This window comes from Thamnophis sirtalis, unplaced genomic scaffold (genome assembly GCF_051295495.1).
Source record: "Thamnophis sirtalis isolate CommonGarterSnake01/CBP01778 unplaced genomic scaffold, rThaSir2_p1.2 scaffold_2, whole genome shotgun sequence".
In the NCBI taxonomy this organism is placed as follows: domain Eukaryota; kingdom Metazoa; phylum Chordata; class Lepidosauria; order Squamata; family Natricidae; genus Thamnophis; species Thamnophis sirtalis.
Genome location: NW_028261382.1, coordinates 100,110,455 through 100,127,304, shown reverse-complemented (window position 1 = coordinate 100,127,304; position 16,850 = coordinate 100,110,455). Strand labels below are relative to the sequence as shown.

Genomic DNA, 16,850 nt, shown 5'->3' with positions numbered 1-16,850 from the left:
TTTATTGTGGACACAGACCAGAATTGTGATGGTTGGGCTGGGGAATTCTGGACCTGGTTGGGCTGGGGAATTCTGGAAGTTGAAATCCACCCCATCTGAAAGTTGTTGAGGTTGAGAAATACTGCTCTATATACGGAAGCTGGAACATCTCAGGTTCAACTTGATGTCTATGACGTGGGTGGCAAAAGTCCCAGAAGGGATTCTTTCATTTATATAACTATCCTCCAGCAAGCAAACTACAGGCTTACAAATGCATCAGACTCCCTTCCTCAGGCTCTGATTCTATCCGATGCTGCCCTATTTCCTGAAGCCTTCAGGTTTCATACATATCTTAGAGATTTCTTATAAAGCTTCTGTCCCCCTTTTGCCTTTTCCATTGAGGGCAATCAATGCAATCAGGATTTATTAATTGCCATTTTATTACTTCATTGCCCAGAGAGAAAGAGAGAGATGAAATTGAGAGATGAAAGAGAGAGAGAGAGTGTGTGTGAGAGAGAGAGAGAGAGAGAGAGAAAAAGAGAGAGAGAGAGAGAGAGAGAGAGGGAAGGAAAGAAAGAAAGAAAAAGGAAGAAAGAGAAAGACAGAAAAAAGAGATTTTAAGAGAGATGAAATTTAGACAGAGAAAGAGAGAGAGAAGGGAAGAAAGAAAGAGAAAGAAGGAGAAGAAAGATTTTGAGAGAGATGAAATTTAGAGAGAAAGAGAGGGAAAAAGAAAAAGAAAGAGAGAAACAAAGGAAGGAAGGCAGGGAAGAAAAGAAAAGAAAGAAAGAAAAAGAAAGAAAGATTTTGAGAGAGATGAAATTTAGAGAGAAAGAGAGAGAAAGAGAGAGAGGGAAAGAAGAAAAAGAAAGAAAGAAATGAAGGAAGGAAAGAAAGAAAGAAAAAGAAAGAAAAAGAAAGAAATAAAAAGAAAGAAAGAAAGAAAGAAAGAAAAAGAAAGAAAGAAAAAGAAAGAAAGAAAAAGAAAGAAAAGGAAAGAAAGAAAAAGAAAGATTTTGAGAGAGAGAGAAATGAAATTTAGAGAGAGAGAGTGAGATATGAAAGAGAGAGAGAGAGATGAGAGGGAGAGAGAGAGAGATGGTAAATCAAAAGCTATTTTCTGCTTCTCTCCTTTTCTAGTTCTAAAATTCACCAAAGAGATTAAAAACAGCAGCGTAAGAGGAAAAAAGAGCTTGCTTTTAGGGGCTTCAGAAGGATAAAATGCTGAGCTGGATGATTCACGCTATATTTAAGAAAGAAGGCATAAATGAAGAATGCAGTTCCAGTAAGGAACTTTTAAATTTTGTATGCTGTTTTTCTTTAATGCTTTTAATATTTTATCGGACACCGGCCGGAGCCTTTTGGTGATGGACGGTTCTTAAATGTGAAACATAAAATAAATATTTCGCCTGGAAAAAACAGCCCCTGCACACCTATGGATTCTGCCCCTTCCCACCTCTGGCAGGCTGGAGAACATTCTGGACTGGAGCAGAGGTGCTGAAAACGGGTGGTAGAGGGAGGGGGAGGGGTTTGAACCTGCTGCAGATTAAGCCTCCTCCATGCTAAGCTTGCAGCATGCATGCAGCATGCAGCAAACGCCTCCCTCGGGGTTCCGGGACAGCAGCCGCAGTGGGTTTTTGCAACGCAGTCAGCTGGTTCTGCAGTCAGTGTGGAGGATGCTTGGAGAGACCCCGCCTTCCTACCACCACACACAAACACACACACAGACACACACACACCTTTGTGCACACTCCCTTCTTGGGCCGCCACGGGCCCCCACAAGGCTGCCGCAGCACCTGCCACTCAGCTGAGCGAGGTGGGCGGCTACTCGGGTTCATTGACTGACAGTAACCTTGTCTCGCTGGCTGGCTGGCGCTTGCAAGCTGCAAATCCTGCTCAGCAGAGAGGCGAAGGCTTTTCTGCAGAATTGGATTTCGCTGTGTTTTTTTGAGCTGGGGCCAGAGAGAGGCTCAAAGGCCTTTGGTTCTCGGCTCCTGGTGTGAAGGAAGGAAGGAAGGAAGGAAGGAAGGAAGAGAAGAAGAAGAAGAAGAAGAAGAAGAAGAAGAAGAAGAAGAAGAAGAAGAAGAAGAAGAAGAAGAAGAAGAAGAAGAAGAAATTATTATTATGAAAGAAATTCTAGCAAATCAGCTCTATCCTCCATCCTGGAGGACAGGAGGAGGAGGAGAAGGAAGAAGAAGAAGGAGGAGGAGGAGGAGGAGGAGGAGGAGGAGGAGGAGGAGGAGGAGGAGGAGGAGGAGGAGGAGGAGGAGGAGAAATTATTATTATGAAAGAAATTCTAGCAAATCAGCTCTATCCTTCTCCAACCTGGAAGACCAGAGGAGGAGGAGGAGGAGGAGAAGGAAGAAGAAGAAGAAGGAGGAGGAGGAGGAGGAGGAGGAGGAGGAGGAGGAGGAGGAGGAGAAGAAGAAGAAGAAGAAGAAGAAGAAGAAGAAGAAGAAAATATTATTATGAAAGAAATTCTAGCAAATCAGCTCTATCCTTCTTCTCCAACCTGAAGGACAGGAGGAGGAAGGAGGAGGAGGAGGAGGAGGAGGAGGAGGAGGAGGAGGAGGAGGAGGAGAAGAAGAAGAAGAAGAAGAAGAAGAAGAAGAACAAGAACAAGAACAAGAACAAGAACAAGAACAAGAACAAATTATTATTATGAAAGAAATTCTAGCAAATCAGCTCTATCCTTCTTCTCCAACCTGGAGGACAGCAGGAGGAGGAAGGAGGAGGAGGAGGAGGAGGAGGAGGAGGAGGAGAAGGAGAGGAGAAGGAGAAGGAGAAGGAGGAGGCCGTCACAGCCGAAAACGGAGCTCGGGAGGCTCTGTTTCTCTGGCAGAGCACTTGGGCCACCACAGGCATCCCCGACACCTGTGATGTCACATTGGCCATGCCCCCCCTGCCCCCCCCCCGAGGTCAAACACAACCCTGATGTGGCCCTCAATGAAATCCAGTTTGACGCCCCTGTGGTAGAAAAACTACAGTGAAGATTGACTAGGCCTCCCCACCCATTCCCTTGGCTAGAATCATGGTTTGTTTCCCTACAAATGTATGTACACAGGGATGAATTGACGCCGATCCAAGGGAACTTGTGGAAGAGTTGTCAGAAAATAATGTCATGGTTCCGGAATGATGACACTGCAGAAGGTAATCAAATCAGATCATCTCCTAAAAATCTGCCTTCCCTCCTGAGGATTCATGAGATGGGATGACTCACATCTGGCATGACATTTTCCAAAATTGGAGTGGCAATTGTCTTTCCTGATTCCATCATCTTGGATCAGCCTGTTAATCAGGGGAAAGGGGACAAGGCACCATATTTGAGGTGAAGATACGGGCTGGCCCTCTCCAACGCCCTTCCATCTCGGACGAAATGTTTCCTTCAATATTGTGATTGCGTTGACATCTTGCAATATCATCGATGACGGATCTAATGGTGGAGCCCTGGTACTGTCTGAGCTTGGTTTGTCCCGTTAAAGACACCCGGAGAAGGCCCATCCTGTGCGATTTTATTGGTCTGAGGGAGGTATGTGGCAGGAGACGGTCTCGCAGATATTCGGGTCCTAAGCCATGTAGGGCTTTAAAGGTGATAACCAGCTGAGTTGACATGAGCTGAACTTCTGCTGCTTGCCAAAGCATCACACCTTCTTTAACAAAAGAGGTGCCATGAAGCAACCTATGACTGCAATGGGTGTGGGTGCACTGCTTCACACTTAGAACAATTTATCGAGAGGGAATTTTCCCCTGTGGCAAAACCACAACACACCGGACTGGTTCCTCCTTCATTTGTACCGATAGTCATCAACATGCAACCACACGACGGAGCCCGAGATTTCTGTTGTTAAGTGAGACCCTTGTTAAGTGGTTTTTGCTCCCATTTGCAACCTTTCTAGTCACAGCTGTTAAGTGAACCACTGCAGTTCGTAAGTTAGTAACTCGGCTCTTAAAGGAATCTTGGCTTTGCTGGTCGGAAGGTCAAAAAATGTGACCACACAATCCCGGAAGACTGTCACTGTCATTAATCGGAGCAAAAGCTGATCTCCATCACTGAATGGATCTCTTTTGCTCCCATTCCCGTTCTTCGCAAAACAGTTACTCTTCTACAGGGGTGGGTTTCTCGCCCCGTTCCAACCGGTTCGGTTGGAACGGGGCCAGCGGCGTCCTCGTGCACGCGCGCGGTGCACGCATGCGTACTAGCATCTGTGCGATGCTCCAGCTGCTCCTGGAGGATCGCGCAGGCACTGTATGCGTCCTGCCCAGGCGTGGAAGCGCAGAACTCGTCAAAACCGGGTAAGAAGCGCGGGCGGGCGGGTGAGCCCTTCGCCGTTCCCGGAAGTTACTTACTTCCTGGTTCGCCGACCAACCGGTTCGCAGGGACCGCCGCGGACCGGTTAAAACCCACCCCTGCTCTTCTACCTTAAGCCCCTGGGAGTCCCAGTTCTTCCTTTTATTTCTGGGCACTAAAAACTGGCACCGTTGAAAAGAGACTAATTAAAGCAGCCGCTTCCCGCATCTCCCCCGCACTCTGCCCACCGATTCGGAGATGAGGAACCGTTCTGCTACTCACCCACGAAGGAAAAGGATCCCCAGGGAGCTCAGACAGAGGAGGGGGGGGGGCGCGGAAGCCATCTAAATTTATCTTCTTCTCGTCAGAATCTGAAGAGTTCTGGGTTTGGTTTTTTTCTTCCCCGGGAAATGGGGCAAAGGACACGTCTCTTGCATGTGCTAAGCGTGTCTTTGGAAGGACTCTCCTCGCCTCTAGACTCAGGATTTCAGCTCCTGGATTCAGATCTAGGGGCCTCTGACCAGAGGGTCGGAGAAGGGATCTCTTGTTCTGCCCACAAGGATGGGGGCATTTGGGAAAGATCCCTCTCGGATCCATTCCTTGGGAAGCTGCCTTGGTTTGGACAAAGAATCTGAAGGCAGATATATGGGTCCCAGGATAATGTTGTAGGACTTAATCGTGGGCATCAGCATCCTAATTAACAACTAAAAGCCACACACCGCCAGGCACTGCATAAATACTTCAGCCGGGCCACACGCCCTGGAGAAAGAGAAGTTCCTTGAAGACACACAAACCCCCCAAAACTTGCAAGACTAAACCTCTGATCCCGGTGATCAATCCAGGATGGATCCCGAAATCTGAATTATATCCGGGTCTGTGTTGAAAACAGCTGAAGGATTTGGGGGAATATCTGTCTCCCCTTGCTCATCCTTACTAGTGTTCTGACCTAGGCGTCCCGAGAGCATGAAACAAACTCCTAGTCCCGACAAAAAAACCCTTTTATTAATTTACTATGAATTCTGCTCATTCACATCCAGCCAAGTCTTTCGAAGGAGGATTTACAGTCACAGACCTTATCTGGCTTGGAGAGCTGCCAGGCCCATATCTGCAGAACTTGGCAAGGAGTCTCAGAGAGTCACGAACCAATTAAGCAAACTATTTGTCTCCTGCAAACTCCACTCCCCTTCTGCTCCTCTTTTATTTCCTCTGGGAGGGGCCATTCATCGTTCCCCTGTGGCCTTACTCCCACGTCCACCCGTTCTTTAGCTGTTCCCTTCGTCTGGCAACTCTGCGCACACACACACTGGGAACAGGCTCCAGCTGTTCTTCTGCCTCACTGATGTCTGACTCTGAAGGGAGCTGATAACTGGCATACGTCCCTGGCCCCCTCTCTGCCTCTGACACAGAGCCATCATCAAAGCCTTCCCCAGACTCCAGGACTGGCCCACGTTCCTCCCCAACCTCCTCACTATCAGACTCTGCTGCCAGCTCCACAGGGCACTAGCAGGCCACAACAAGTAGATCAGTGTTTCTCAACCTTGGCCACTTGAAGATGTCCAGACTTCAACTCCCAGAATTCCCCAGCCAGCATTTGCCAAGGTTGAGAAACAATGAACTAGATCTAACATGCTCCAGGATTCTTCCATCCAAGAGTACCATCTGTTGGACCCAGAAGTTTTGTCTTTCTAGGGCAACAACTGCCTTGCAGAAGTCTGGGTGACTGTGAACTTGATCATCTCTCACAAGAACTGGCTGGGCCTCCAGATGTTTGGACTAGGAAATTTGGCAAGTTCTAGCATTTGTGTTTTTAGGAGTTGGTTTTGATGTTTTGACTTTAGATGCTTGTGATTGAGATGACTGGTTATTTTCATCTTGTGCACCAACCAGTCACTCTTTTCAGCCAATTCAATCATTGAAATCAGCGAATCTTCCATCATACAGCCTTCTAGTTCTGGCATGAAGCCCAGTGGAATCCACATTCAATCTACCAGGAATCCTGGATTAGGAGCACAGCAGGTAACACAACAAGTTTCAAGCTGAATTCCTGCGAAGACTTTTGGGCTCAATGCTTTTTGAAAAGCAAATCTTAAATGGGAGACTCAATTCAGGCCACTGTCATCCTCCCGCCCAGCCTTGGGATCTCAAGACCATCCATCCCAGCTTTCCTTGGGACAAGGTCACCCAACTTTTCAAGCGACTTAATTCCCTGAGTCCCATCTCAGCTCTTTCGTGCTTTTCTGATGAAACATCTCATCTTCTCTGGCTCCAGTTTTTGTGATGAATGAACGCATATATGGACCTCTCCCAGGATAATGTTGCAGGAGCGAATCTGGGTCGGTCACTGGGACCAGAGGCTTTGAGTTCCAAGCTTTCGGATTCGTGCCGGAGCCCATGCCCAGAGAACTGTCTCTCTATCAGAAGGTCTCTTTACTTTCTGGTAGAAGTTCCTCGAGGATGGGCTCCAGCACGAGTCCGAAAGCTCAGGAGACAAAACATCTGGTCCCGGTGACCGACCCAAATTGGATCCTCCAGTTTTTGTGGTTCAAGGTGGCTGAACTCCAGGACCATCCTCACCCAAATAAAACCAACACCTGTCAACCTTGTAAAGTAGTCCGGACAGGACATATCCCGATTCACTGGGATATAAGGAGACACATGCACAGGTTCACAAAATTCTGTTATTATAGCCAATCTCAACAAAAGGGCTTTTCACCTTACAATGGGTTGGTTTCCTAATCTGGCTTATCAAACAGCTCTCTTATCGATTACTAAACCTGTTCTCTATTGCTCATACGGAGGCGTTTAATTAAGCGGGACATTTTTGGAGGCAAAGGTGAATAACTGATATAATCTTTCCTGAAATTCCTTGGATCCTCCCTCTACAGATGTTGCGCCAAAACAGATTGGTTAACAATGAAAATTGGAGAGAGTATTATTTAATATGTTATATAGGATACAATGATTAGATAATAGGTGCTGAGGTCTTACATGAATATGGGAATGCAACCGAGAACAAGAAGGCGTGGTGACCACGTTCCATGAAAACTCTGTTGTTTCCAGTGTCCCCGGTGGGAGGAATGTTGGATGGAGATTGAGTTGCAAGGAGAAGATTGGAATTCTACGAGTCACTGTTCATCTAGGCGTATAGAAGCATCTTACCTACATTGACTAACCTCCTCAAGGGACAGTGCTTTAAAGTGGGGGGGGGGGTTAGGTCACGGATCAGGCTCAGGCCTCCAGAACAAGCAATAGAGAGTTCATCTCACATGCTGGCTCACCGGTCATCTTCTGTGACAAATTCCATCTTCCTCAGATGGAATAGAAGATGAAGGAATCCCAATTATCTTGGCCTGTGGTCATCTCTCTGGGTTCCACCAGCCTTTCCATGGATGAAAACCTTCTCCAAGGCCCTGGCCTTCAGATTACTCTCGCGTTTCCCCCATCCAAAATAAGACAGGATCTTATTTTCTTTTGACTCCTGAAATAAGCACTCGGACTTATCTTCGTCTTATTATTTTTGAGGCGCAGGAAGCGGCGAGCGTGGTCACCTCAAGGCTGCTCCTGTGTTGCAATATTTTCAGGGAGGGCTTATTTTTTGGAGAGGAATAATTATTTTTGAGATGCAGGAGGCCCCTTAACCACGACCCGTGGATCAGCTCATCCAGAGAGGGCCGGAAGTTCTGCTTCTGGCACACTCTTGCCAAGCCCTAGTGTCACTGGATCTGGCGCTCTTTTTGCGACCGCCACTAAGAGAAGGGGCGCGGGAGCTAGGGTTTGTGGGAGTGGCCTCAGCAAGAGCGTTCTGCGTGGATGGCAGGTGCATGTGAGGTGTGTGGGGCATGCTCCCCCATAGGAAATGGCAGGGACCAACTGTGCATGGGTTTAAATGTTTTAGGGGAGGGCTTACTTTGGGGAGAAGACTTGGTGTAGCGCGATTGGGGAGGTCTTATTTTCAGGAAACAGGGTAGAAGCTGCAGTCTTGGGAATATCTGAAAGTTTCAAGATTAGGAACAATCAGCCTTACCCACTTAAGGATGCTGAAGCAGAATAACCACTTCAAAGAGGTAGGCATGTTCCAGCAGGCATATAGCAAGTCTTCAGCTTAGAACTAGCAATAGTAATAGCGATAGCAGTTAGACTTATATACCGCTTCATAGGGCTTTCAGCCCTCGCTAAGCGGTTTACAGAGTCAGCATATCGCCCCCAACAACAATCCGGGTCCTCATTTTACCCACCTCGGAAGGATGGAAGGCTGAGTCAACCTTGAGCCGGTGAGATTTGAACCGCCGAGCTGCAGAACTAGCAGTCAGCTGAAGTGGCCCACAGTACTGCACCATAACCACTGCGCCACCTCGGTCGCTTAGTGACCAATTTGAAGTTACAACGGATCCCAAACATGGGACTTACGACCCAGTTTCAAAGTTCCAATGTCCTCCTGCCTCCCCACCTACCCTACAACAGTATGACCATCCCTTTTTGGGTCCTTGGCAACCGGTCTGAATTTGTGGCCATTTGCAGTGGTCCCCCTGGAAATTGGTATATACTTCCGGTTTCTGGCAAAAGCCATTCCATAGTGAACATTGGCAGGGGTGGGTTCCGGCTTGTGTTACTGCCGTTTTGCTCAGGGGTGCTCTGTGGGCACACGCATGCATGCGCCGTAGTAAAAAAACAAGATGGCGCTGCCTATAGAACCGGTTTGTGGGCATGTCGAGGTGGCGCAATTGTTAGGGTGCAGTACTGCAGACCATTTCAGCTGACTGTTATCTGCATTTCAGCGGTTCAAATCTCACTGGCTCAGGGTTGACTCAGCCTTCCATCCTTCCGAGGTGGGTGAAATGAGGACCCAGACTATGGGGGCGATATGCTGACTCTGTAAACCGCTTAGAGAGGGCTGAAAGCCCTATGAAGCGGTATATAAGTCTAACTGCTATTGCTATGTCCCAGTTACTACCTACTCAGCCGAACTGGGCCCAATTGATAGGAACCCACCTCTGAACATTGGATTCACTTAATGGCCACCTCCAGAAGGTTGCAAAATCAGGTGCGGTGCCATGATGACCCACTTCATGATTGTCACAACTTTACGACTGAAATTATGGGTTCTGCTATGGTCATAAGTTGAGAACTACCTGTTGGCTTTCTATAACCCATGCAGGGATGCCTACAGACATCAAATCCCATGGAAGAAAGGTCCTTCAACCTCGATTGGCACCTGCCAGGGTTAACATCTGCCTCCGAGGGACTGTCATCCTACCTCTTTTCCGCCACCAGGAGCCTTCTCGGACCGAATACGACAGGTCCAGGAACTCGAGGTCCACAGCTGACCGCTTGGGCAAATGGGAGAACCTCTGAGCGTCCGTGATGTGGTTCTCCACCTTCTTCAGGTGGGTGGTCAGGAAGGTGCCATCCTGTGAATTGGCATTGCAGACAGAGTCCTCCAGGGCAATAGAGACAGAGGTGGGGTCGAGGGTCTTCTCCGCCATCGCTGCTCCTCTATGGGGAAGGTCAAAGGAAACAAAAGGTGAATGCTCTGCTCTTCAGGTGCTCTCCAAGGTTGTGGATGGCCAACTCCACCCATCCCAGCAGGTGGGCCAGTAAATGCTCAGCTCCATCTGGTCACCCTTATTTCGAACAGGGACTACAACCAGGACATAAAAAGGGGATTTCTATGTATGTTGGTCATGCAAGGATGGACTTTGGAACCATGGTTGGTTTAAATCCTGGTTGATAGGTGAATGTAGCACATCAAAGTTTTAACAGATAAATAAGTTGCAAATAACATCTCATTTCTTAGCAAGGGAAAAACACTTGGATTTTAGAGACCTACTTGCTGGACACCAGCTCCACTAACAAACACTTTCCTTGTCTATAGATTGCAATCGGGTCTGGTTTTTTTGCACGCTTTAATTGTTTAAATAGTTTTAATCTAGATACAAAGATTATGGAAAGGGGAAACTAAATAATAACAATAATAATAACAGTAGACTTATATACCGCTTCATAGGGCTTTCAGCCCTCTCTAAGCAGTTTACAGAGTCAGCATATTGCCCCCAACAACAATCCGGGTCCTCATTTTACCCACCTCGGAAGGATGGAAGGCTGAGTCAACCCTGAGCCGGTGAGATTTGAACCGCTGAACTGCTGATCCAGCAGTCAGCCTGCAGTGCTGCATTTAACCACTGCGCCACCTTGGCTCTTAATAAGTAAATAATCAGCTAGTTCTTGATTCAAATGTTACCTATACTTAAATAAATGTTACCTATACTTAAAAAAGATGTGAATCTTTTAGAATGGCAGAAGGGTATCAACAAATTTGTATGGGCCAGAAAGAAGCCGAGGGTAAAGATGAAAATAATGCAAAATATACGCGAGAGAGGAGGCTTGAAATTACCTAACCTAAAATTATATTATGATGCAGTGGTGCTATCCGCAATTAGTGATTGGACCCATTTAACCAATGATAGAATACTGAATATCGAGGGACATGATATGGTATATGGTTGGCATGCTTACTTGTTATTCAACAAAAAATTGGATAAGAATTTTAAAAGTCATGTCTTAAGAAATGCTTTAATCTAGATACAAAGGTTATGGAAAGGGGAAACTAAATAAGTAAATAATCAGCTAGTTCTTGATTCGGGCAGAGTGTTATCTTTTCTTCTGGAATAATTGCATTTGCTCCCATTTTCAGTACTACATCACATCTTGTTCTAAGAAGTGATTCACACGCCATCAATCACCAACACAGTGCCCCGATTACTTCTATTCTAAAAAGGGTTGCATGATACGAATCAGAAATGACATATAACAGCAAAGAAAGTTATAAAGTCCCATAGAAAGGTTATGTTCACCATCTTCCTTCCACTTGATCATTTCAAAGATTTCAACGAGATTCGGGTTAATGTCAGGATCCCAAGTAACACCCCAAGTGAAGGAAAACTCTGAGGCTTGAGAGTTCCTCAAAGTTCCATTTTATTACAGGTGTCATATTGGCACATCTGGAAATAGCAATAGCAATAGCAGTTAGACTTATATACCGCTTCATAGGGCTTTCAGCCCTCTCTAAGCAGTTTACAGAGTCAGCATATCACCCCCACAGTCTGGGTCCTCATTTCACCCACCTCGGAAGGATGGAAGGCTGAGTCAACCTTGAGCCGGTGAGATTTGAACTGCTGAACTGCAGATAACAGTCAGCTGAAGTGGCCTGCAGTACTGCACCCTAACCACTGCGCCACCTCGGCCGAATCTGAACGTTTCCAGGTTTTCCCCACCCAAACGAAAATTCAAGTCCCTGCCCAGCACCCACAGGTCCATCACACGGTCCAATCAAACACTGTCCCAACTGGAGATGCCTCCCAGTCACACCCCTCAAGGTGCAGGGTAAGATGACCTTGACTTTCTGAGAAAGGAATGTTATTTAGACTATATATCTCCCATGCTCCATATAACCCCCCCTCCCATTTTCCCACAGTAGAAAATGTGGCAGGTCTGAAGGCCCAATGTAAAAGATAGCTTCCAGGCAGTGGTGAAATTCTTTTACTACCGGTTTTGTGGGCGGGGCTTGGTGGGCATGGCAGGGGAAGGATACTGCAAAATCCCCATTCCCACCTCACTCCAGGGGAACGATACTGCAAAATCCCCATTCCCACCTCATTCCAGGGGAAGGATAGTGGAAAATCCCCATTCCCACCTCACTCCAGGGGAAGGATACTGCAAAATCTCCATTCCCTCCCCACTCCAGGGGAAGGATACTGCAAAATCCCCATTCCCTCCCCACTCCAGGGGAAGGATACTGCAAAATCCTCATTCTCACCTCACTCCAGGGGAAGGATACTGCAAAATCCCCATTCCCTCCCCACTCCAGGGGAAGGATACTGCAAAATCCCCATTCCCTCCCCACTCCAGGGGAAGGATACTGCAAAATCCCCATTCCCTCCCCACTCCAGGGGAAGGATACTGCAAAATCTCCATTCCCTCCCCACTCCAGGGGAAGGATACTGCAAAATCCTCATTCTCACCTCACTCCAGGGGAAGGATACTGCAAAATCCTCATTCTCACCTCACTCCATGGGAAGGATACTGCAAAATCCCCATTCCCTCCCCACTCCAGGGGAAGGATACTGCAAAATCCCCATTCCCTCCCCACTCCAGGGGAAGGATACTGCAAAATCCCCATTCCCTCCAGGGGAAGGATACTGCAAAATCCCCATTCCCTCCCCACTCCAGGGGAAGGTTACTGCAAAATCTCAATTCCCTCCCCACTCCAGGGGAAGGATACTGCAAAATCTCAATTCCCTCCCCACTCCAGGGGAAGGATACTGCAAAATCCCCATTTCCACCTCACTCCAGCGGAAGGATATTGCAAAATCCTCATTCCCTCCCCACTCCATGGGAAGGATACTGCAAAATCTCCATTTCCTCCTCACTGCAGGGAAATGATACTATAAAATCTTCATTCCCTCCCCACTCCAGGGGAAGGGTACTGAAAATCTCCATTTCCACACCACTCCAGGGGAGGGATACTGTAAAATCTCCATTCCCTCCTCGTTTCAGGAAAAGGATACTGCAAAATCTCCAGTCCTCCCTCTCCCTCCCTCCCTCTCTCCCTCCCCCCTCCTCTCTCAATTTTTCCAGTGTCTTTCTCCCCACTGGGAACTGAACCCAGATGGACATTTCTTCCAACAAGGTCCTATACCACTTCCGACAAAAGGCAGTCCAGTCTCTTCCTGAAAGCCTCCAGTGATGAATCTCCCACAAGTTCCGAAGGCAACTTCTCTTCCATCGGTGGATGGTTCTCACTGTCCTGATCGCCAATGTTCTCATCAATTCCAAGCTTAACCCAACACTTTAGAGCCGGGATATCAGAAGGACCTTCCACTTTTCATCCAGAGAGGGACCAGAAAAAACTGTCACCAGCTCCCAGGTATGCCCACTTGGCATTAAAGGTTGTGTTAGTAGACAAATTAGGAAGCCCCCTGGGATGCCCCCTTCACTGTCTTTGCTTACAATCCAGTTTGCAGGGAGGGGGCATCCTCGTTGCCAAAGAACCTGACCCCCAAGAAGGATGAGATGCAGGTCCCCTTCTCTATCCAGTCCTTTGTCTTTTTTTCTAATATTAGGATATGTATGTATGTATGTATGTATGTATGTATGTATGTATGTATGTATGTATGTGCATACATATATATATGGTATGCCCAAATATGGAAGGAAGATCACTACTTCCATTCTCTGTCCTTCACAAGAGACCATCCAGACAGAAACCCAATATTTTTTACTGTTGCCTTTTTGTTACATTTTGTTACATCAGCACAAATATAACATACATACATACATACATACATACATACATACATACATACATACATACATACATATATATATATATACACACACACATACATATATATATACACATACATATATACACATACACACACACACACACACACACACACACACACACACACACACACACAGAGTTTCCCAATAAGGGTATGGCTAGCTGATGAGAGCTAAATAGCTTGAAATAGATCTATACTAGTCTCCCTTTATTTATTTATCAGCGTGCGCGCGCGCGCACACACACACACACACACACACACACTCCCAGCAAAAGCGTGCATAGGGATGCTAGCCAAATCTGGATGGAGGATTAAACCCAAGGCAAAAACTAATGGCTGCATTCAAATGCAAGGCAAGAGAGGGGGGAGAGGGACCTGTGGGGGGGGACGACGACAAAGGGATTAGAGACTGATTAGATAGACTAGAGGGGAGGAGGCGGGTGCCACCCAGATTTTTTTGTGGGGGAGGGCTAAGAGAAAGACCCTTCATACAGCTGAGAGAGAAATCAGCTTCCATTCCTGCCCTATTTTAAGCTGCAGGACATCAGCAAAACAGGAGAAGGACCTGAACTGCCAAAGGTGTGCTGGGCATCACACTGGCAGACAAGCCCTCACTGCTCATCCCCCATCTACCCCCCCTCCCAATGGAGAGAGTGGAGATTCTCTCTTTCTCCACCTTCCGCCCTCCAAAATGTTGCAGTCAATCCTGAAGCTGGCACTTGGGTTACAATGGGCAGAACAATCAAACCAGATCCTCCGGGTTGGAGCGGGATGGGGGTGTGGGTGGGGGTGGATGTTGTAGTCCCAGGGTCCCAACTTCAAAGGGCTAGCAGAAGGAGGGAAGGAAGGAAGGAAGGAAGGAAGGAAGGAAGGAAGGAAGGAAGGAAGGAAGGAAGGAAGGAAGGAAAAGAGGGCGGGAGGGAGAAAGGAAGAACAAGAGGTAGGACGGTAGGTAGGTGAAGGAAGGGAGGGAGGGAGGCAGGAAGGGAAGAAAGGAAGAACAAGAGGTAGGTACGAAAGGGAGAGAGAGAAGGAAGGAGGAAGGAAGGAAGGAAGGAAGGAAGAAAAAGAGGGAGAGAGGGAGAAAGGAAGGACAAAAAGTAAGAAGGTAGATAGGTGAAGGAAGGAAGGAAAAGAGGAAGGAGGGAGGACAAGAGATAGGTAGGTAGGTAGGTGGGTAGGTGAAGGAAGGGAGGGAGGGAGGCAGGAAAGGAAGAAAGGAAGGACAAGAGGTAGGTAGGAGAGGGAGAGAGAGAGGGGAGGAGGAAGGAAGTAAAGAAGGAAGGAAAAGAGGGAGAGAGGGAGAAAGGAAGGACAAAAAGTAAGAAGGTAGGTAGGTGAAGGAAGGAAGGAAAAGAGGAAGGAGGGAGGACAAGAGATAGGTAGGTAGGTGGGTAGGTGAAGGAAGGGAGATAGAAAGGAAGGAAGGAGGAAAGGAAGGAAGGACAAGAGGTAGGAAGGTAGATAGGGGAAGGAAGGAACGAAGGGAGGGAGGGAGGGAGGAAAGAGGGAAGGAGGGAGGGGGAGAGAGGGAGGGAGGCTGGCTGATGGGTTCTCTGACCCAGAACCTGTCCAAAGGGGGGGGGAGGAAAGCAGAGGAAATGCCCTTCTGCGCAGGCTCAGCTTCTTCCTTCCCTTGCAAAGCCAGACTAACTGCAGCTTCGCGGGGGGGGGGGGCTGCTCTGAGCCAAGGGCTTCTCTGCCGGGCGGCAGAGGGGTGGGGGTGGATCTGGGTGGGTGGGGGTGGATCTGGGCAGACCGCTGCCTTCCTTGAGCTGAAATGCCAATGCTGGGCCTGGCCCGATTGATCTCCATCCCCTCTGAGTTTGCCTTGCAGAGAGACCCTTTCTCTCCCACCCGTCGCAGCCCGAGAGGCCCCTCCTCTTAGCCCAGCCGCTTCTTAGCAGAGAACAGAGGTCCCCTGGATGGGAGGCATCTCTGGAAGCCCCCTCCCCACCCCATTGCCAAGCCACACGTGATCCCCCCCTTCAGAAATGCTTCCATTCCCGGCTAGCCAATAAAGGCCGTTGTGGAATGCACGGCTGGTTTGCAATCGGAGCCCAGATTTCTCCAGGAACCGAACTGAGCCTGGGTGTTATTTACTAATCTTCTTCCTCTCTCTCCCTCTCTCTCTCCCGCGCTCCCTCCCTCAAGCTGGAGCCGAAAGTACTGCGCCTCCGGGAACAGCTATCCTCTATTCCTCCCCAACTGAACTCCCCTCCCCCTTAGAGAATTTGCAGCCTGGTATTCTGTGGTGTATCAAGGATAAGAGCCCAGCTATGCCAAGGGGTGGGGGTGGCGAGGGGAGGGGAGGAGTTGAAGCATACCCAAACTTGACAAGAGACCCCTGGAACTCTTAAGGCTGGGCGATCTGAAATCCCACCCCCCTGCCTCAAAGGTACCAGAAGGGCAAGACTAGGAGAGAGGGAGGGAGGGAGAGATTGTCAGATAGATAGATAGATAGATAGATAGATAGATAGATAGATAGATAGATAGATAGATAGATAGATAGATAGATAGATAGATAGATAGATAGATGATAGATAGATAGATAGATAGATAGATAGATAGATAGATAGATAGATAGATAGATGGAGTCAGATAGATAGATAGATAGATAGATAGATAGATAGATAGATAGATAGATAGATAGATAGATGGAGTCAGATAGATAGATAGATAGATAGATAGATAGAGTCAGATAGATAGATAGATAGATAGATAGATAGATAGATAGATAGATAGATAGATAGAGTCAGATAGATAGAGTCAGATAGATAGATAGATAGATAGATAGATAGATAGATAGATAGATAGATAGATAGATAGATAGATAGACGGACAGACAGATGGATGGATGGATGGATGGATGGATAGAAAGAGAGAGGGAGGGAGGAAGAGAGGGGGGAGAGGAATAGAGACATAGAGGGAGGGATAGATAGATGGATGGATGGATGGATGGATAGATAGAGGGAGGGAAAGAGAGGGATAGATAGATAGGTAGGTAGGTAGGTAGGTAGAGAGATGGATGGATAAATAGATGGATGGGTAGGTGGATGGATAGAAAAAGAAAGGAAGGAGGAGAGGGATAGAAAGAAAGAAAGAGAAAGAAAGAAAAGATGGCTTCCTTGAAAACAAAGCAGAGGAATTCCTGGAGGTATCAAACCTGCCCCAATTAGTCTTAAGATACGGAGAGAGAAACACACACACACACACACACACCCTCCTTTCTGCCTCCT

The 16,850-nt window shown here is 47.5% G+C and overlaps 1 protein-coding gene across 1 annotated transcript in view; it reads right to left on the bottom strand.

Moving 5' to 3' along the window:
* Nucleotides 1-16,850, bottom strand: part of ABCG4 (ATP binding cassette subfamily G member 4) — a 37,907-nt gene that overhangs the window by 20,566 nt on the left and 491 nt on the right. Inside the window, exon 2 of the mRNA XM_087706533.1 lies at nucleotides 9,522-9,760. Coding sequence (XP_087562659.1) covers nucleotides 9,522-9,750 — 229 coding nt within the window. The 5' untranslated portion in view covers nucleotides 9,751-9,760. The remainder of the gene's footprint in view (nucleotides 1-9,521; nucleotides 9,761-16,850) is intronic.